Below are 21,767 nucleotides of genomic sequence, written 5' to 3'. Positions count from 1 at the left end.
GCAACCAAAATGGCCTACATTGATATATTTGATGGGTCTGTAGTGTTTTTGGATGGGGCCAGACTGATGAATGTCCATGAGAACTACTAAAGGTGTCACACACAGAAACATCTGAGAATAGGTGGCATGGTGTATTTTAGTCTCAATGCTGCCCTCCACTGGCAAACAATAACAACTACAAACGTCATAAATGTCATCTAATGGTAAACATTTTTCAAATGCATCAATGCATAAAGCAAAACAGATCTTTTTTTAGGCCCCCAAACTTGACTAAACTTATCAAGTACTATAAGTAAGCACAAATGTTTGTTTGGTCTTGTGGTGCATTTGCTTTGGGGTGATCAGACTATTGCAACTTTGATGTCAAATCACGTCTTTTTACCAGACAAATTGATTGATGAATGATTGATTGATGATTATAAACCAGCTGTTGCTGTGTAGCCAACTGCAACCAGACAGATTTCCCTCTCCTCATGGCAACAACACTGAACAGCTGCAGCTTAAATCACCAGTGTGCTGCAAGCAAAATTGATATAGTTCATCTCCCATCATGCAGCAGTTTGAAATTTACATCATTTTAGGCTATATGTAAAGCATATTTCAGACCATACAAGACATTTAAGGAGATTTCTAATGATGCAATGCTCTGTACAATGTGTACTATTTACCAGCTTTCCAGACATTTCTACACATCTACAGCAACTTCCAGTTCAATACTATTCATATCATTCAAATCTGAATGTTGTCAAGGAACATTGTAACACACTGAACAAAAATTGAGATTCAACTTCAGAAACAGCTACAAAAGCAACAGTCACATAAACCACAACAGCCACAGACTGCATTTAATTGATGTATTATTGAAGAAAAATATTTGTACAAATTAAATGCCATCAGTGCAATTAAATACCATTGTTTTAAATGTGTAATTTCCGCGCCATTCTAATGATAATTCTTATCTGGCCAATTTGGTTTTCTGAAAACATTTATGTGCGTGATCCATTCCATGATCCATAGTCGAAACCATGATCACCAAGTTAAGCCAAGTCAAGACATTTATATAGACAGTGCTTTGTACAATAGATTGTTTCAAAGCAGCTTCACATTAACAAACAGGAAAATAACAGTGCTAATGTTGTAAAATGTCAAACGGCAATGCAGTGATTGACTGGCAACAAATACTTAAATGTATATACAGCACAAGCCTTCATATACTCTAAACTTTTGATATTGAGAGCTGTCATACAGTAAGAACGAGCAGAACTCCTCTCAAGATATTTTATAAGGTTATGAATAATTTACAGATCAGAAAGCAAAAGAAACTGCCAAAACAAAAAATAATGAGGTTTTTTTTTTCAACCGGTAGTGTCAGTTTTTTAAACTCCAAAGATGAGTCAAGAAATTCAAAACGAATGAATTTTAATGAGAAAATAATCCAATGCAACATAACATCTACACACAAACAATAACTGACAATGAACTGAGGAAACACAGGAACTTAAGTATAATAACAAACTCAAAAACGAACAGCTGTGATGATTAAATGAATAGTAACAAACAAGTGGTGGGAACTGTGAACAAAGACACGAGGAAGTAATGACAAGCAAACTAAAAGTCCATGCAAATGCAACTAAACAAACAGATGACTAAATAGTGACACTAATGGCTGTGCAGACAGTATTGTTGTTCATTCTACAACAACCCAACAGCTAATAGTGTTAGAGGGCACCTGACATGAACATTTCTGTTAAATGCTTATATAAATAATGTGCACTACTGTTTAAAAGTTTGGGGTCAGTAAGATTTTTTTAATAAATCCTTTAATTTATCAAGGATGCATCAAATTGCTCGAAAGTGACAGACTTTTCTATTTCAAGTTCTTTTGAACTTTCTATTCATGAAAGATTCCTAAAAAAAAGTGTACCACAAAAATATTAAACAGCACAATAATAATAAGAAGAAATGTTTTCAAATCAGCCAATTATAATGATTTCTGAAGGATAATGTGACACTGAAGACTGGATTAATTATGCTAAAAATTCAGCTGTCATCACAAGAATACATTTTTAAAAAACAGTTGTTTCAAATTTTACTAATATTTTACAAATGTCTCTTTTACTGTATCTTTGGTCAAATAACTGCAGCTTTGGTCAGCATAAAAGACTTTTTACTAATCCCAAACTTTTGAACGGTATAGTGTATATATTATAACATAAAGCATATTTAATCTATGCAAAAATAATTATTGATTGAAACCGGTTTCCCAAACATTTCAATTGTCAAGCTCAAAGTGCCACAAAAGCACAGTGTTTTAAACTAGGATTGGAGAAAGTTCCCTAACATCAGACCTTTTACACACATGATTTTTAAGATAATCAGATTTCTGAAATTGGAGGAGCAATGATAGGAGCTGATTGAGATGGACTCACCATTCAGAGTCCACAGGTGTTATGTCAATGCGAGGGGGTGTGACGAAGGGCAGGGTAGTCGGTCTTGCCATGAACTCGTCATCCGGACTGCGTGACCTCTCCGCCTGCCGCCATGATAAAGGAGGCAACTGTAGGTTCCCAGAGAACCGGCGCCTCCTCCTGTGCAGGTCTATCCCCAGCGTGCAACCAGTAGAGGTGAAAGATTCACTTAGTCTGCAGTCCGGAGGCTCTTTGCTGTCCTGGAGAAAGAGAGAGTGAAAGGAGAGGCTAAAGATGGGAATTCCTTTCAGTAGATACAGAACTGAACGAATGGTATGGCAATAACTGCATGAGCAGATGTGGGAAAGTATTTCATACCACTAGAGGGCATCATCGCCTTTCACTTAACATTCAATTTAAATCTTTCTTTCGACAATCTTTCTACATAAAATTACATTTAATAGAACTATGTTCTACAAACATATAAGTTCTATGTGGAAAAATCTAAATAAAACAGAAAATAGCTGCAATTAATATTTCACATATTTGGTTAAGGCGTCAGATAAATCTTCAGTCTAATATATTCAATCGTGTTACAACAATAACAAACAAGCAAAAAAAAAAAAAAAGTTATGGTACTGTTGTGTTTTTTGGACGTGGTATTATTTTAGGTATTTTTGCAGTGCCATGAAAATCCATGATAAATAATGGTTAGTAAAGTGCTACCACCTAAAACCAACATCTTACTGTATTTCTTCCATTGTGCGCTTTGTAAGGAAAAGGAATAGAAACAAACAAAATACAAATAAAACGCCCCCACAGATCTGAGATATGAGAAATACTTTGCATTGATTGATTGATGTAGTCGCTGTAAATACATTTCCCATTACCTTACCAGACTGTAAGTTTGTGTGTAGCCTACTTCAAAATCATGGCAAGCAAATGCTTCTTTCAATTCAGTCATCCTCACAAGGTGCACACAAAATCAAACATACACACGACCTGTAGTCAGACACAAACAAAATGGAGCTCACACTGACCAATTTTGGTGGAAACAGGAGAGGCAAGGTGCGCATTTAATTCTGAAATGATTTGGGCAGCTGTGTGCGTGCGCGCGTGGGTGTGTGCGTGTGTGTGTGTGTGTTTTGGATGCAATCAGGGTTAGTACGTGACAGGTTCTTGCATCGACAGTTACTCCTGTTGGATGTGGTATAGGTGGTGGTATGCTGACATTACCCAGGATACCTCAGCTCTCGATACACCACAAAGACTTGCTGTCCTATCACAGACGAGTCAGCGAGGCGCGCACCAACAATTTGTCCACTTTTAAACTCTGATATGTCACCTAATTATGTTGTGTGGATTGCAATATTTTAACGCTGTGCCATAGCTCTGCTAATTCAACCTTCACACTCTGTTCTTACTGATGGAATGTAAAATTAGTCTGTGTGAAAACTCCAACATTATGGCTGTATCCGAAAACTTGCCTAGCTGCCTTATAGGCAATGACTCTGCATGCAGCATTTGCACACAAATGTACGTCACAAAACTGATCTTGGACAGACTACTGGGGCAGCGTAACAGTTTAATGATTTACAGCAAAATAGAGCGAGCTTTGGTGAGAACTAAACAAATATTGAATTACTGAAGTAGTCATTTACTGACCAGTAGTAAAAGCTGACCAACAACTGTAACTCTCAGATGCAATCTTTCTTTTTCTAGCTCAACTGTCACCAAATGGAACGAATAGGGTTGTGGGATATTAAAGACAGCGAGGGATACATCTATGCTGCCTTCAAAAATCAATCAGATGAAGATATCTCAGGAGACAGCAAGTGAAGCTAACACTGGATTCAGACGTGCCTTGATGCCTTCCTACCTTGAAATGCGTCCTCCTAAGGCAGCATTTTTAAGTTTTCAGATGCAGCCCATATTGGCCAGTGTTTCATTTTCATTGTCCAACCACTGTAGATAAACTGAACAAGGATCCATTTATACACTTTTAATGCCATATTCCATAATGTTTGCGTTTAATTATTTTTGTACTGTGGATTGTTTTTTAATCCAATTGTTTTAAGGAGGCACAACATCCCTTTCCTCCACGGAGGAAACACCCCTTATATATACAATTCAAAAAAACATTCTCACAATTACGCATTTACATCAATAAAGATAAAAAAGTCGCAATTACCTTTTTTTTTTTTTTTTGTGGCTTATGTAAGCTTCCATATACAATATCCAGTATACACGTTTAAAACAGCTTTGAGCATGTAAGACAATTCACATTACAATGTTGTGTGCTGTGTCCAACACAGTGATAGTGAGATGGGAAGATATGTGGGCAGCTGAAGGTGTTTGATAGCAGACCAACACTGGCTAGAAAGCAAAGGAAACTTGCCAGCAACTGATATCATCAGTACAGCAGAGAAAAGAAGAAGAGTTTTTTCTGCATTATATGTCAGGGACCATGAGAAAAAGTCTCAGAAGTGAAAAGAGCTCCATGTTATGAAGAGGAACATTGTGGACAGCATCTGCTAAAATTCTCATCTAAACAGTCAGAGCTGCAGAGCTCTAGATGCTAATACAAAAACAAATTTAAAAATACTCCTACACACTCTCTCTTTACTAGAACCAATTCAAGGGGAAGGTTTCATCTGAAAACAGAGCATGTGGAGGCTAGATGATGCCCTAACCTAATAAAAAACGCATTGCCGCCAATAAGATCTCCATACGTGGTCAAGTTGTAAAAATATGTGTATAAGTCTTACTCTCCACAACCCTACATAGAACCCTACATTTTACAACTCCTAATGTAGTTCCTTCAGCAGGGACTTCCATGTGCTTTTTTTCTGCTTTTGACTTTAAATACAATATTCTCTTTGATTTCTGGGAACAATTTGCTATCCTATCACATCCTGGGTGAATGAATCATGCTGACACTCAAAAACACTCTGGCAGGGACACAGCATAAAAGTTCAACTTTCAGCACAGACATATAGGGATCAGTGATGCGCGGGTTGATCCAAAATGAGCGGGTGCCTGCGGTCACCCGCGGTTATGAGTCATCCCAAAAAAAATTTTTTATGATATTCGGGTCGCGGTCGGTCGGGTCGTGTGAAATAAAGATGCCAATTCGCCTTTGGCTAAGCCACACCCTAATGTAGATTGACCAATCACAGCGCAGCCAAGAACGAGCTCCCACAGAGGTCCGACACTTTTTCACAGCGCTCCATTGACTTTAACACAGGCGTCTCATATTTTTGGTCTCGGCAGGCTATTACCGTCGTAGTTTTATCAAAAATATGGTTAAACGTTGTGCCTGGGGCATTTGTAACACAGATACGCGTTTCCCAGAGAGGTTGGAGGGGGGTGTCCGTTTTTTTCCCTTCCCAAAACCAAAGTGTAGTTTTTGGATTAAACTGTGTGGACGTCCTCACAGTCAGCGAAACCCCTCAAGGATCAACAAGCTCACTGTTGTGTGCTCCAAGATCAATTTTGCTTTTAACCTTACTGTGAAGTTATACTAGTTAGACAGTTTTATGCTGTTTTAGGTTATGATCTCGGTTCTCTACCCTAATTGTTGATATGCTAGCACACGCTGCTTTGTAGTAACGACTATAGAAGTGAATGGAGACCTACCCAGCTTTGCATGAACAGTGTTGCTCCTTGATATTGTTAGTCCTAGCCTCGATTAGTAGGATATGCGGTGGTTCATTTTTTGACTGTGACCATTATGCTTTTGCCTCTATTTGCCTTGTTGTTGCTTGTGTTTTACCTGTATGTCTTGAATATATAGCCTTCGAACGCATATTGCAGCCCATTTTGCCTACTTATATCGGACACTTTATTTTGCTGCTTTATAAAAGTTTGATAAAATTTCAGCAGGAAGAGCTGTCACAGCATACGCCATGTTGATACCAAACCAGAGCCCAAAAGAAGTTGACGGACGTAGCAACAGTAACTAGGGGGGCGGGGCTTAGCCAAAGGTGAATTAAACCTTTGTAATTTATATAGTATACTAGACACAATTTTCTATGAAATACATAGATTTAAATCAATCTATTGTTTAATGTGAACGATTAGCCCGGATGATTTTCAGATCATTTTGAAGTAAATACTCTTGCCGACAACTTCAATTAGTCAAAAGTATTGTGGGAATATGTGAAGTTGGTCGTTTGTGGTCTTATATCAGAAAATTTAAGTTTGAGTTTTTTGAATAACCACGCATAAATAATATTCTCTCAAAAATGCAAACATGTACATACATGTTGCTCACATATTATGATAGCCATGTTCGTGCTAAATATAGTGTAATTACACCTTTGCCATTAATATGTTTATAAGCAACTGAAAAAAATACAAATATCAGGGCATGTCAAAACATCTCAAGGACCCCAAAAACACCTTAGACCCCAGAGGGTTAAAACTCATCTTGGATCTTAGGGTTAGGGTCATATTTAAATGTTTTTTTTTTCATGTGAATTTTTTTATTCATGCCTTAAAATAGCTTGAATGTAACTCTACACCCTAGCTTCATTCAATATACCTACCTAATATACACCATGAATATGCAAATTAGCCCCACCTCCACTCACTCACACCCAACTTTACTGTAGTAAAGTCTGCACAATGTTACACAAAGCATGCTCCCGTTCGCCATTTCAGAGCCAGACAGCTGCCTTCTAAAAATCAGCATCCTTATAAACGCATTGAACAACTTAGAACATCAGTGGAGAAAGACATATAGTTCATCATAACATAAATATATACATCATACATAATCCACCCGCTATATTGCTAAATGCATCCAATTTTTCATATCAACAGAAAAATATACCGGGATAACCTGACTTCTCTTGACACCCCCCTGCTTCGCAGCATTGTAAATGATATGCTAAAGCCCGCCCGCACATTGAGGTGATTGGTTACAAGGTAGTTTGTGGCGTAAGAAACACAGATGATTTCAAACTTTGAGACCATCTTTTTTTCACTGCAGTTTAAAGGAGAAAATACTCAGCAATGGTGTTGACTTGTGACATTTGTCTATTACACATTTGTCTTAAAGTCCCCCTTTGGTAAAAATCAAGCTTTTGATGTTTTATTAATAATTGTTTATATGTCTATGTGGTGTTTTTAATATGCTTTATTAAATATACTTTTTAAGTATACTCCATTGCTGAGTATTTTCTCCTTAAAACTGCAGTGAACCAAAGGCAGTTTCAAAAACGCATTTTTGTACCTTGTAAAACTACCTTGAAACAAATCACGTCAAGGTGTGATCAACAAGTGAATCTCTGAACTGGTGTGGGTGAGTGGGGGGCTGGGCTAATTTGCATAATACTAAATGAGGCAAGGGTGTGGACATTCAAGCTATTTTAAGGCATGCATGATCATTTGTTTTTCAAGGAAATAAAACTTTTAAATATGTACTTTTGGTGATCAGATTTGAGTTTTAAGGGATACAATAATTGACAAGAGGCGGACTTTAAAACATATTAAAAACACCACATAGACATATATTTTAAAACAACATTAAAAACTTGATTTTCACCACAGGTGGTCTTTAACAATGATTTTAATTTAGTTTGTTTCTCACAAAGATATTGTATGCCTTCCGAAGACGTGATAATGCCCCCCATAAAGGCCAAATATGAAGATTTATTGCATAATTAAGATGTCCTCTACGAGCTCATGATGTCAGGCAAAGGACAACTAATCTGTATTTAACCCGATCCAAACATTAGCTCACGGTAAACAAATCATTTTGTGACTGGACAGCATCCTCCTACTGTAAGTTGATGTTATCCAGCCGATTGGCCCAGCCCTGTGTATGACTCAGAATTATAGCGTTTTGTCCCCGAATGAACTCTGTGGGAGAGCACAGGAGCACAACGGAGAAATCAGACAAACCAGGGATGACCAAGGTGACCTCCTGAGATTCCCTGTCTTTTGCGGTCAGCGCCTGCAGTCACCCGAGACCACATTCTTTTTTAATTCATTAGACTAATGCAGCATTCGAGCTATAAAACAGCCCTGTGTTCTAAAGACAACCTTTCTCCTTCAAACTAAAATTACCCAAAGCACAGACACTCAAACTAAATATCTTCGACCATATGGTGTTTGACTCTCTCTGACTTTCTTTGAAAAAAAAAAAAAATCAATTCAGTATTTGGGGATTTGAAAGCCTCCACATGTCAGTCAGACGGTCCTCAGGTACAAAACTGAGTTGGTACTATACTGAAAGACTGGTATTGTTGCCTTTTTGCGCATGTGTCTACAATAAACATGATTCTATATACAAATCCCAAGTGTAAAGACATACTTTCACAACTAATTATATGTAATCCTAACAAATATAATGAGGTAAGTAGCTTAACTATGTTCAGTACCTTACTACCTTTGTGAATGGCTAGTCCAATTATCCCAAATCAGATAAAGAGAATCATTAAAAGTGACTAGAGAGACAGAGACCCATCACACTATGTATGTGAGTTCAGGGGGCTACTCATAAACCAACAGTTCAATAAATTGGACGCACACCTAACAGAGACTAATTTACATTCATGCATTTGGCAGACACTTATCCACAGCATCTGTGTAAATATGAATTCATTTTCCGTATTTATTTTTCACAGGTGTTTTAAATGCATTTTTAATTTGTGCATTGTTTTGTGTATTAGGAAATGTCCACAAACTTGGCAGAAAATTACTAATACTTTTTCAGTTTTTCTACAGATATTTTTCTTACAGTGTTTAGATATGCAAAACAAACACACTTTCTGAACTGACAGGATATCTGATTCTGATTCAGAATTGATTGTAGATAATGCATTTAACAGAATTAGGATTGTATCTACTAATAATTAACAATCAAAATAGTCATTCATTAATTTCTATAAGCATCTAAAAAAAGTGACTAAAACTCTCCATTGCAAAGTTCTGAGCTTTCAATGGCTAAAACGAGACGAAAGCCCTTTCAGCTAGTCCAACACTTGGCTTATAGCAATCCAAAATAAATTGACCAATACAAATTATTAAAACACAAACAGAGAAAAACTTAAACCTCAAACATTGCACAGAAGCAACATCACAAAAAAAGTACATTGGAGTGATATCTATCGCCAAACAAAGAGTGCAGATTGGCATAATATTTGAGCAGTGACTATGAAAAGTACCCAAAGATACATGCAGAAAGGGACAGAAGAGAGAAAAGTAGACAGAGAAAGATGACAGGCTGTGTCCCCAGTGCACACAAATGAAGTGGAAACAGAAGTGTTCTTCTTGACCTTATGTTTGAACTACGCACAGACCAGGAAGACTTCTTTTCCAATTTCACAGCCCACCACAAAAACTTCCATCTGAAAGCATACAAGGACAAACTCTCATGCCTGCAAGGTGAAACTCTAGCAAGCTAATAACTAGCTGCAAGCTATACATCATGTGACATGACATGACAAAAGCGAAACCAGCAAGGACCACCAAAAAGATATCATATTTTTTAAACGACATTTGTGCCTTTATTGTGGAGCTGAGGGACATCTGTGGCCGACCCAAGCTCCGCTTTAAGGATGTCGTCAAGCGGGACATGAATGTCTTTAACATCAACCCTGACCGATGGCATCACGTTGCGGAAGACCGGGCAGCTTGGCGGTCTGCGCTGACAGAGGGCACGACTCTGTCCTGCCATGCTTACACCAGCTTTTGCACAGAAAGACGGCATGTTAGACACCGTTCAGATCGGCGCTTGCGCTGAAAAAGGCCTTGATGATGATGATGATGATGAGGGACATCTGATGTCAGAGTCACCTCACCCAGCGATGAGTAACATTAATGTGCATCCCAAAATAACCTCTCTGCTGCACATTCCTGTATCAGAAGCCACGTCTCCATTGCCCTTCAAATTGTGCAAATTGAAATTGCGACATGAAAATACGCCCAATGGAAACACGTAAATTTCGCGAAAACTCACATATATCGCAAACAAGTTTGGTAACACTTTATAATAACTGCACACTATTAATCATTAGTTAAGCATTAGTAAACAGTTAGTTCATCATTTATAAAGCATTAATAAGCAGTTTATAAATACAGCTATAAATGCTTTATTCTTGATTTAAAAGCATATCTATAATGTGTTTAATAATTGTATTTTCATATTTTATTAATGATCAATTTATCATTTCTAAATGAAATATTGCATTATTTACAAACCAGTTATTTTGGAGTTCTCAGTGATTCATAAGATTACTTAGAAAGTGTAAGTAAATGATTAATAAACTATTTAAATGTACATTCATACATCTTATTATTCAGAAATATAGTAATAGTTACTTAGTGTGTTAATAAATGCTTTATTATTAACATGTATACTGTAATTCAGGGTTAATTCGGGTAGTTATAAAGCATTTAGTAGAGGTCAGTTAACTATTTTTGTGAGCTCATCTAAAGTGAGGACTATGTATGTCTTGTAAAGCATTTACAAAGGAAATATCTTTGTATTACTCCAAGTATTGGTTAGATCTGAAGGTAATAAGTGATCATTTGAGTCTTACGCTAGAGCTTTTATTGAATCATCTTGGGACTCAATTGGTTCAACTGATTAGAAGTTTCCCATCACTACACTGAATTGTATCAATACTTTTCAGTATTGAATCAAATACTGTATGTTTGTATTTCGAAACATTTCTTTCGCCTCGTCTGCCATTTTGGATTTCTTTTTTCTTCCAGTGAACCCATCATGGGATTGTATTCTGTGTGAAGGACGCAAGCCATAATTAAAATGCTTACATTCTAAATAAGCCCTTGCATCTATGATGCCTTAAAATGCAGCTTGTCTAGGCAGCTCACTAGTAATTGGAACAGAGCATATGTTAACACATTCAAATACTCCACAACCAGAATTCTCTGCAATATAAATTCAAAAATACTGAGTCTGGTAGTGCTCTGCGGTTTATATTCAATATTTTATGTTACATTTCAATCTGTAAGGGCCTTGTGGTTACACAATCTATTGCGATTAATGTCTTCATCATGTCAGGCATTGGCAACAGCCTCTATCAATTTTTAAACACAGCTCTGTGAGCTCAGTTAATAGGTCCAAGGTTGCAGACCATACTGTAGTACATTTAAAGACCAATCACATGAAGAAGAAAAAAGAGAATAGATTGAAGAATGTTCAGGTAGAGAATTAAATGAGAGTGCTGATAAAGAATCAGCTTTACACTTCCCATATAAAAAAGTATGTGATATGTCCACTAGGATGGAGTTTGTAGGCCTAAACAGGCACTTTCAATGTATTCTTTAACCGAGTGGCAGACTCAAACACCGTGCCAAAAAGTTTTTGCCAATCAGAGGCAAAAAAACGAATAGTTGTCATGTAAAGGGGTGACGTCAGTCATAAACATTTTAAAATGTGCTTGTATCTTTCTCTATTGCTGTTAGATTACATGATAGAAAGTCTAAGGCCTTCAAAAGCCGTACAGCAAACACATCTAATCTGGTGCCTATTACACGCCAAACTAAGATTGCTGTGGGGACAAAAAGTAAGACTGTTAAGTTAGCACTTTTAAACATCCGCTCACTTAAAAATAAATCACTTCTAGTCAACGACTTAATAACCACATACAACTTGGATTTTATGTTTCTAAATGAAACTTGGCTAGAAGACAGCTGCAGTGCAACAGTCCTCAATGAAACATCCCCTCCTAACTTTACTTTTATGAGTGTCTGATCGGGTAGGAGAAGTGGGGGTTTAGCTGCTCTTTTTAAAGATGTCTATCAATGTAAGCAAATATCATTTGGTAATTACCCGTCTTTCGAATATCTAGGTGTTGTGTTAAAAGGTGCTCCACCCATTTTACTTATCATTGTTTACAGGCCTCCAAAATACTCTCCAGCCTTTGCTGAGGACTTTACAGAACTGTTATCAACAATTTCCGCAGAGTTTGACTGTTTTTCCATTGCTGGAGATTTTAACATTCACATAGATAATGCAGAAACCAATATGGCAAAATAAATCAAAACTGTTTTAACTTTTGATCTGACTCAGCATGTACATGGACCGACACACAATCGTGGACACCCTAGACTTACTGATCAGTAAGGGTCTAAACATTTCATCGATTGTTATTAAGGAAGTAGCACTGTCTGATCATTTCTGTATTTTCTTTGATATATTGATCTCTCCTACCATTGAAGCTAGATCTGTGTAACACGAAGAGATGCGTAAATGAGAACACTAGTGTACTATTTATTATGAAGGCTATATCTTTAACACCAAGCATATCTGCTGACTCTGTTGATTTTCTCCTTGATTCGTTTAACTCAAAAGTTACAAGTGTAATTGATGATATTGCTCCTGTGAAAGTCAGGAAGAGAGGTAGACAAAAAGCACCTTGGAGAAACTCAACAGCAGTGCAAAATATGAAAAGACAATGCAGAAAAGCAGAGCGCATGTAGCGGAAGACAAAACTTGTAGTCCATTATAACATCTACAGTACAAAGACACCATCCATGCTTTCAATATGGAACTAGGCAAAGCTAGACCGACTTTCTTCTCAAATATTATAAACAGGAACTTAAACAACACACACACTCTTTTTGCTACTGTAGAGAGACTGACAAACCCCCCAAGCCAGATTCCCAGTGAAATGCTCTCAGACAGCAAGTGCAGTGAGTTTGCTTCTTTCTTCTCTGAGAAAATCAATAATATCAGAAAGGTGATCAGCACATCCTTGAGTTGCACTGGGGTCAGACAGATCAGACCACAACCTGAGAAAGTAGTTACTATGTCTGATTTCAAAGATATTGATGGCAAAATTTTGGAAGAAACAAAATTGACGCACTTCCCACATCTTTTTTCAAAAATGTGTTTTACTGTTTAGAAGCAGATCTCCTAGAAGTGGTAAACTCCTCACTTCTCTCTGGGAGTTTTCCAAACTTCCTGAAAACTGCAGTTGTCAAGCCCCTCCTGAAAAAGAGCAATCTGGATAAGACCATATTAAACAACTACAGACCAATCTCAAATCTTCTTTTCATAGGCAAGATCATTGAAAAAGTTGTCTTCAATCAGCTGAACATATTCTTAAGCTCAAATGGATACTTTGACAATTTTCAATCTGGTTTCCGATCGCATCACAGCACAGAGACAGCGCTCATACAGATAATAAACTATATTCGCTTAAATACTGATACAGGCAAATTATCAGTACTGTACTACTCAACCTCAGTGCTGCATTTGACACGGTCGATCACAACATACTCCTTGACAGGCTGGAAAACTGAAAGTCCTAAAATGGTTCAGGCCATACTTAGGAGGGAGAGGTTATTATGTGAGTATAGGAGACCACAAGTCTGAGTGGACATCTATGACATGCGGAGTCCCTCAAGGTTCAATTCTTGCACCACTCCTATTCAACCTGTACATACTCCCAATGAGCCAAATAATGAGAAAGAACCAAATTGCTTACCACAGCTATGCAGACGACACACAGATCTACTTAGCCCTATCGCCTAACAATTACAGCCCCATTGACTCCCTGTTCCAATGCATTGATGAAGTAAACAGTTGGATGTGCCAAAACTTTCTTCAGTTAAACAAAGACAAAACTGAAGTCATTGCGTTTGGAAACAAAGATGAAGTTCTCAATGTGAATGCATACCTTCACTCTAAAGGTCAATCAACTAAAAATCAAGTCAGGAATCTTGGTGTGATTACTACAGGAATCTTCAGTAGTCATGTCATAGCAATAACTAAATCAACATACTATCATCTGAAAAATATTGCAAGAATTAAATGCTTTGTTTCCAGACAAGACTTAGAGAAACTTGTTCATGCTTTCATCACCAGCAGGGTGGATTCTCCTCACTGGCCTTCCCAAAAAGACCATAAGACAGTTGCAGCTCGTACAGAACGCTGCCGCCAGAATTCTGAGCAGAACCAGAAAATATGAACATATCACACCAATCCTCAGATCTTTACACTGGCTCCCAGTTACATTGATTTTAAAGTGTTATTACTGGTATATAAATCATTCAATGTCCTAGGACCTCAATACATTGCAGGTATGCTCACTGAATATAAACCCAACAGTTCACTCAGATCATTAGGATCACATCAGCTAGAAATACCAAGGGTTCACTCTAAGCATGGTGAGTCCGCTTTTAGCTATGCCAGCCGCAGCTGGAACCAGCTTCCAGAAGAGATCAGGTGTGCTCCTACAAGTAGTCATATTCAAATCCAGACTCAACACATCTGTTTAGCTGTGCATTTACTGAATGAGCACTGTGCCACTGTACGCCTGACTGTTTGTACTGTATTTTACTTTATTTTTCATTCTAAACTGTTTTAATTATTTTTATTTCTTTTGATAATTTTAATTTCTTGTGAAGCACTTTGAATTACCATTGTGTATGAAATGTGTTATATATAAACTTGCTTTGCCTGCCATGCCTGCCTTGCCTGCCTTGCCTTAAAACCTGCCAATAGAGTTACTGGTGCATTCAGTGCATATACTTTTTTACATACTATTTGCACACTTTTATTGTGGCTAGGTTATTATTAGTAGTAGCAGTAATAATAATTAATTAATTTAAAAAACATGAACAAGAACTCATGAACTTACATTTTGAACTGCTTTGACAGTACACATTGTTTACATGTGAGAATAAAAGGAAGAGAAGAAAAACATCATAGTTTCCTTGCAAACACAAATGTCCTACTGAAAAATGTAATCTTCATGTGTCAAAAACATAGACCTTTGGTTTACCCTCTTAGATAATCCTCAAATACTGCTTCAAAATAACACCAGGCACTGAAATTCACCAGCTACTATGTACAGCTATGTAACATGTAAACGTTTGTTAGGTCAGGGTTAGTAATAACCAGCCTATTGTAGTTCTATTCAAGTGGTTAATGTAAAATTATTCTAAAATGCTAAAATTGGGTTAATCTTGAATTAACCTAACCACATTAATTAATCAACCAAATGTCAAAGAGGTTTTTTTTACCAAGAGATGATAAAGAAACAGAGATCTTCACAGTGAAAAATTATGTTGAACAAGTGAAAAAATGAGTAAGAGAGATAGTTGAAGGAAATGCAGTATATCTTCACCATTTATCTTTACAGACACCTATTCCTACAGTCTGATTGTCAAGGAACACTTTGTACGGTTTGATCACTGGCTCAGCTCGTATCTGGGGACAATTTCCCTGCACTTCTCCATCTCCTCTATGTTCCTTTTAACTTCACCCATTCCTTCTCATGTCATTCCCTATCTCAGGGACATAGATCAACTTTTGACGTTCTTGTCTTCACATTTGCTCTCAACAACGCACGTCCAGCCATTTTAGGTAATGACCCTTATATTTTAAGAAATGGTGGAGTTCCTAAATGAATCAATATTTTTGAATACATCAGTTGATTGAATGATTCAATGATTCACTCTTAAAGAAGACAGTGGCTTGACAGTCACTGGCTTCATTCCTGAATTAAGTTTTTTAACTCTGTCTGTGGTGTTCTTTCAAGGCGCCTTAAAAATCTATTGGACGTCTCCAATAGACCCAATTGTTCCCTAAAATCGGACAGGATGATCTCTAGGACTGACTCACCGGGTAACCTCGGGTTCACTGCCCCATCAGTCCGCACCCGAAAGATTTGTTTGGAAGCTCTAGGAATGGAATTGATCCAGTCCGCACCCCACAGAACTTCGAGTTTAATTACACATCAAACTCACTACTCCACCACATACCCAGGTCATCAGCACGGTTTCATCTCTCAATTTCCCCAATTAAGTAATTTATGTTTCTCTCTTACCCAATTCTCAGTGCCATTTGAGTTCAGTTTAGAGTATTCAGTCAGGCGTACAGTGGCACAGTGCTCATTCAGTAAATGCACAGCTAAACAGATGTGTGTTGAGTCTGGATTTGAATATCACTACTTGTAGGAGCACACCTGATCTGAGTGATCTGTTGGGTTTATATTCAATTCAATTCAAGTTTATTTGTATAGCGCTTTTCACAATACACATTGTTTCAAAGCAGCTTTACAGAAAATGCATTTCAAAAAATATACACACAAAATACAGTTAGTTAATCATGAAATTTAGGGCATAACATATCGCCGGCGTTGGGTCGTCTCTTCACAGGCGTCGAGTCGTCTCATCACAGGCGTTGGGGCATCTGAAGTCTCCATGAGAGGCTGGATACATAACTGGAGCTGACGAACTCTATTTGAGTTATAGGGACAGGCGTCCCGAGATAACAACAAAAAAGGCAGATGGGAAATAATTAGCGTAGCTGCTGTTCATAATATGAATGCATTTGATCTGATTTAACTGTAGTATAAAAGGTATGAGATGCATCATGTGAATGCTTGGCTAAAGAGATGCGTCTTTAATATAGTTTTAAACTGGGAGAGCGAGTCTGAGCCTCGGACAATATCAGGAAGGCTATTCCAGAGTTTAGGAGCTAGATGTGAAAACGCCCTCCCTCCTTTAGTGGACTTAGTTATCCTAGGTACGACCAGGAGCCTCGAATTTAGCGATCTTAAAGAGCGCGATGGAATATATGGCGATAGAAGATCTCTTAAAGAGATCTTTAAGAGCATGCTTCAGTGAGCATACCTGCAATGTATTGAGGTCCTAGGCCATTGAGTGATTTATATACCAGTAATAACACTTTAAAATCAATCCTAAATGTAACTGTGAGCCAATGTAAAGGATTGGTGTGATATGTTCATATTTTCTGGTTCTGCTCAGAATCCTGGCAGCAGCGTTTTGTATGAGCTGCAACTGGCTAGTGATGAGTACATTACAATAATCCACCCTGCTGGTGATGAAAGCATGAACAAGTTTTTCTAAGTCTTGTCTGGAAAGAAAGCATAATTCTTGCAATATTTTTGAGATGATAGTATGTTGATTTAGCTATTGCTTTGACATGACTACTGAAGCTAAGGTCTGACTCCAGAATCACACCGAGATTCCTGACTTGATTTTTAATTGTCTGACCTCTAGCGTCAAGGTATGCGTTCACCTTGAGGCACTATTCTATGCCTTTTTTGTAGTATATATATAGCCTAGTGCAAGTAGTGTAATCTCAATGAAAATTCCAGCCAGATCTCATTGGTAATATGTAGGTATTAATACGCCTCAGGTTACTTAACCTTCTGTGGTCGGCTGTGTTTTTTGGGCACTGGAGGTGTTTAGACATTCACTGACATGTGTGCTTATTTCTGTTACTTATAACATTTTCATAGCTAAAGTCTGATTACACTGTATTCAGCACAAACTCTGCTACATTAATATGTGAGCAGCATGTATGTAAAAGTTTAAAGTTTTGAGAAAATGAAATGTAGCCTATGCATAAGTGAAAAAAAAAAAAAAGTCACTGAAAGAAGGCCATAAAAAATCACATTGAATATTTGTTTACAAGACTTTTGAAAACTGGATCATATTGTTGCTTCAAACCCATGTGAAAGTAGTCCTGCCCCCTCCATTCACATAAAACAATATTGATATGCTGATATATTGAATATTGATGTGTTTCACACCTGGGAAGATAAAGACCCCTCCCCTAATGGCCATATCAGCTGAATGGGACCAAAACAAAGTATGTAAGGAGAATAAAAGAATGGCATTTTGATTGTTTGGATTTTACTTATACACAACATAACACAATCCAAATATACAAAACAAAGGCACATTATTGAGCAAACTGATCTAAACAGAGAGACTTGAACATTCACACCTTTGAACCATTTCTGAAACAGCTCCTGTTCAACATACCTGTCATTTCTAAAGTGCTTGTTTTTTCAGTTTACCATGTTCATGTAGAAGCTTGCTGATGTTTGTACAGCACTCTCTAGGGCTGCACAATTAATCAAATTTCTAATCGCAATTACGATTACGGCGGGTGCCACAATAACGTAATCATTCAAAGCCGTGATTAGAAAAAAAGTCAATTTACAGTATTCTGGTGCTTAAAAGGTGTGTTTAGCGCAAGTTACGTTGTAAGCAAGACTATTTCATAGAACCCAGCACAATAGGAACAACCAGTGACCTAAGTGTACGCTTATTGGTCATTCACACGTGAAAAACCAGCACCCACCATTTTTAAAAAGCAGTGTACACAGCCTATATTTTACTCCACAAACTAACTCTACGAACATGAAAAACAGTGATAGATGGATCTCTCTACCTTTACGCTGAGGAGAAAATCCAACGCAACTTTGAGGGGACCAAGCAAAACATGATTATGAATTTCTGCTCAGCTAGTGACATTGTACATCAACCACACGGCAAACGCTAATACTTTTTAATATACTGCCTATTATAATTATATTAATATAGTTAATATAATATAATTAATATTAATATAATTAATAATAATTACATATAATAATATAATATGTAATAATAATTACATATAATAATAATAATAGTAACAACAATAACAATAATAAATATAGCTGCAAGCAGCAATCACCGGGGCCAAGCGCAAGCAAGACGACAAGACATGCCAAAGTGGCTGGGAGTGTGAGACCCACTGCAGCAAAGAGCAATTAAAGACATTTGAAGATGAATTTTGGCAAAATGGTTGAAAAATCACATACAATAACTAAAAATATGATTATCACTTTCGACCAATAGGTGGCGCAGTTACGAAACTGATGTGATGTGGTCAGAGTGAAGTGACAATGACACATACAAAGTTTGGTGTCAATATGTCAAGGCATTGCAGATATAAAGCCTGAATAGTCATTTTGGCATCATGCCTCAACTTTGCCACTGCGGTATACGAAAACGGTTTTGTCTATCGACACGAAATCCATAACTTTTACTCGGCACGGTCTGGAGATGACACGATCCAATTTTGGTGAAAATCGGACGTTCGGTCTAGGAGGAGTTTGAAAAAGTAGGTTTTAAAAGAAAATAAAGATGGCGGACAGGAAGTTTGGCTGACTATGGCAAAATTGGTATCTATGTTTTCAGCATAACCCAAGGAATCTATTGAGATCAGTGCCATTACTATAGGCAAATTTATTCAAAAGTTATTAGCATTTTTGGAAATTTCATTATAACTTTTGACCAAAAGGTGGCGCTGTCTCATAAATTTTTGAGTACTTTTAGGGCGTTGTACTGATGACCCATACTGAGTTTCGTAACGATACGTTCATGCGTTCATAAAATACAGCATTTTAGCACACAATTCAAAATGGCCGACAGCCAAAATGGCCGATATGGGAAAATTGGATATCAGTCGACTCAGCACGATGCCCTGAATCTAACGAGACCACTTTTGTGTTTTTTGGACAAACCGTTCAGAAGTTATAAGCAAAAATATAAATTCTTCATATCTCCGGACCAGTAGGTGGCGCTGCGCCGAAACGCAGCATGTAGCCTCAGGTCATGCTTGTGATGACATGTACCAAATTTGGTCTGAATCCGATAAAGCGTTGTGGAGATACGGCCTTACGTCTGTTTTTGCAAGCGCTATGTAAAATTTATTTGCGCGGTATTCGAGAACGGTAATTCGAATCAACTTGAATTCCATAACTTTTTGTCGGCATGGTCTGTAGATGATCTGATTCAATTTTCATGGAAATTGGAGCAACGGCCTAGGAGGAGTTCGAAAAAGTAGCTTTTTCGGAAAATTCAAAATGGCGGAAAACTTTTCATGGCGCAAAATGACGTCATTGGGTGCAATCGAATCGTCACGAGGTCAGGAATCAGAGGAAAAAAGAATTTTGTTTCTAGCCCTTGTGGTTCAAAAGTTATTAGAATAAACATGAGTGAAACTTTGGACAGTTGGTGGCGCTAGAGGGAATGACTTAGACACACCAAAATTGGTGTATTTAATGTTGGGACTGTCCTCTATCCGAATGTCAAACCATTACAACTTTCCCGCGATCGGTTCTATGGGCTGCCATAGACTCCCAGAGCGGAAGAAGAAGAAGAATTATTTTTGGTACGGGAACAGATACAATAGGTGCCCGCACCTTCAGTGCTTGGCCCCTAATAATTTTACTTTTCAGAAAACTTTTATTTCTGGGGAAAACGCAGGCGGTCTATAACTATAAATCATTAGAAATTAACACTTCAGTACACTGCACTAGAGAAAAATATATGGATTATCATATGTTACTGTAAATGGATTCATAAGTTATGACGTTATGAAGTGAGTTTGGGAAAGTTTAATCTCAATAATGCCAAAATCCCATTATAATTGCATCAATCACAATTAAATATTTAGCACATTATAAATATCTAAGTTTGAGCAGATATCCACGAACACAGTATTTCAGAGTAAACATTGATCTAAACATTCTAATATTCATCATGTTAGTGTAAACTACTTATTTTATATCGTACTGTTTATTATAGATCATAAAAACATCCTTGTGTCGTACATGTATATTTATTTAACATTGAAAGGTTGCCTACCTGTCTATATTTCATATTTCAACATGTTTCCATCGATTTCATATTTTTTAGTCTGGCAATAGTTTAACTAGTAAAAGTTTATGTAATAATAACACGTTAACTAATGTAAGTAAATGACTTGCCTCCGCTGGATTGCGTTCTTCTTTTTCTGAGGTAAATCTATACGTTTATTCCTCACAGCTCATCTTCCAAACTCGATGAAAGGAATGATAAAGCAAGACTTAAGAAACTTAACCTCGCATTGGTTTCATACAAATTACATAAACAAAGAATATTTGTTTTTTATATGAATTACTTAATTTAAAAGTGGACACTTCAAGCTTTCTAAAGACATCTCTCATGTCTGTGTGGCAAGTATTTGCTGAGTTACAGTTCGTTTTCTTCAGAATGGACTTCACTGACAGAGTTATGGCAGAACCCGCATCATGTTTGTTTTATTTCTTTTGCGAAAAGCACATTTCGTTTTTATTATGAGTGTATCAATATAAAATGGTCACACCGGTAGAATGAGCCCTAATGCCTATGTGTGCCTCGTAGGCTAGGGTGATGGCATCCCTCACCCAATGCGACATTGTCTGTATTGGAGCCCCCAGGTTGCGGCCCCTATGGGCCATGACAAATGAAAAGCTGCTCTGACTTACGCCACTGGGTAGTACGGTGGACGTAAATCTGAAGAGCACTAACTGGAAACAATAAGTGGAGTTTCTCCTGCTCCGGCGTAATGAACGGCAGAGGACAGAAGGCTTCAAGAATGACTGAATGTATGGTCAAAAATGGAACTTTAGGAAGATAGTCAGGGGGAGGGTGCAAAATAGCCTAAACCAGTCCAGGGGCAAAGTCTAAGCAGGATAGTGAAATCAACAGAGCCTGTAAATCCCCAATTCTCTTTAGTGACGAGTTAAAGAAATTTCATTTCCA

General features: G+C 37.4%; 1 protein-coding gene across 2 annotated transcripts in view; it reads right to left on the bottom strand.

Annotated features, from left to right (window-relative positions):
* pde4ba (phosphodiesterase 4B, cAMP-specific a) overlaps nt 1–21,767 on the bottom strand; it is a 174,225-nt gene that overhangs the window by 118,159 nt on the left and 34,299 nt on the right. For both annotated transcript variants that reach the window (XM_079629180.1, XM_079629179.1), the window contains exon 3: nt 2,430–2,668. In XM_079629180.1, coding sequence (XP_079485306.1) covers nt 2,430–2,668 — 239 coding nt within the window. The remainder of the gene's footprint in view (nt 1–2,429; nt 2,669–21,767) is intronic.

Source organism: Phoxinus phoxinus (genome assembly GCF_949152265.1).
Source record: "Phoxinus phoxinus genome assembly, chromosome: 11".
NCBI lineage: Eukaryota > Metazoa > Chordata > Actinopteri > Cypriniformes > Leuciscidae > Phoxinus > Phoxinus phoxinus.
The sequence above is the reverse complement of the archived record's forward strand: the minus strand, read 5'-3'. Positions and strand labels throughout refer to the sequence as shown.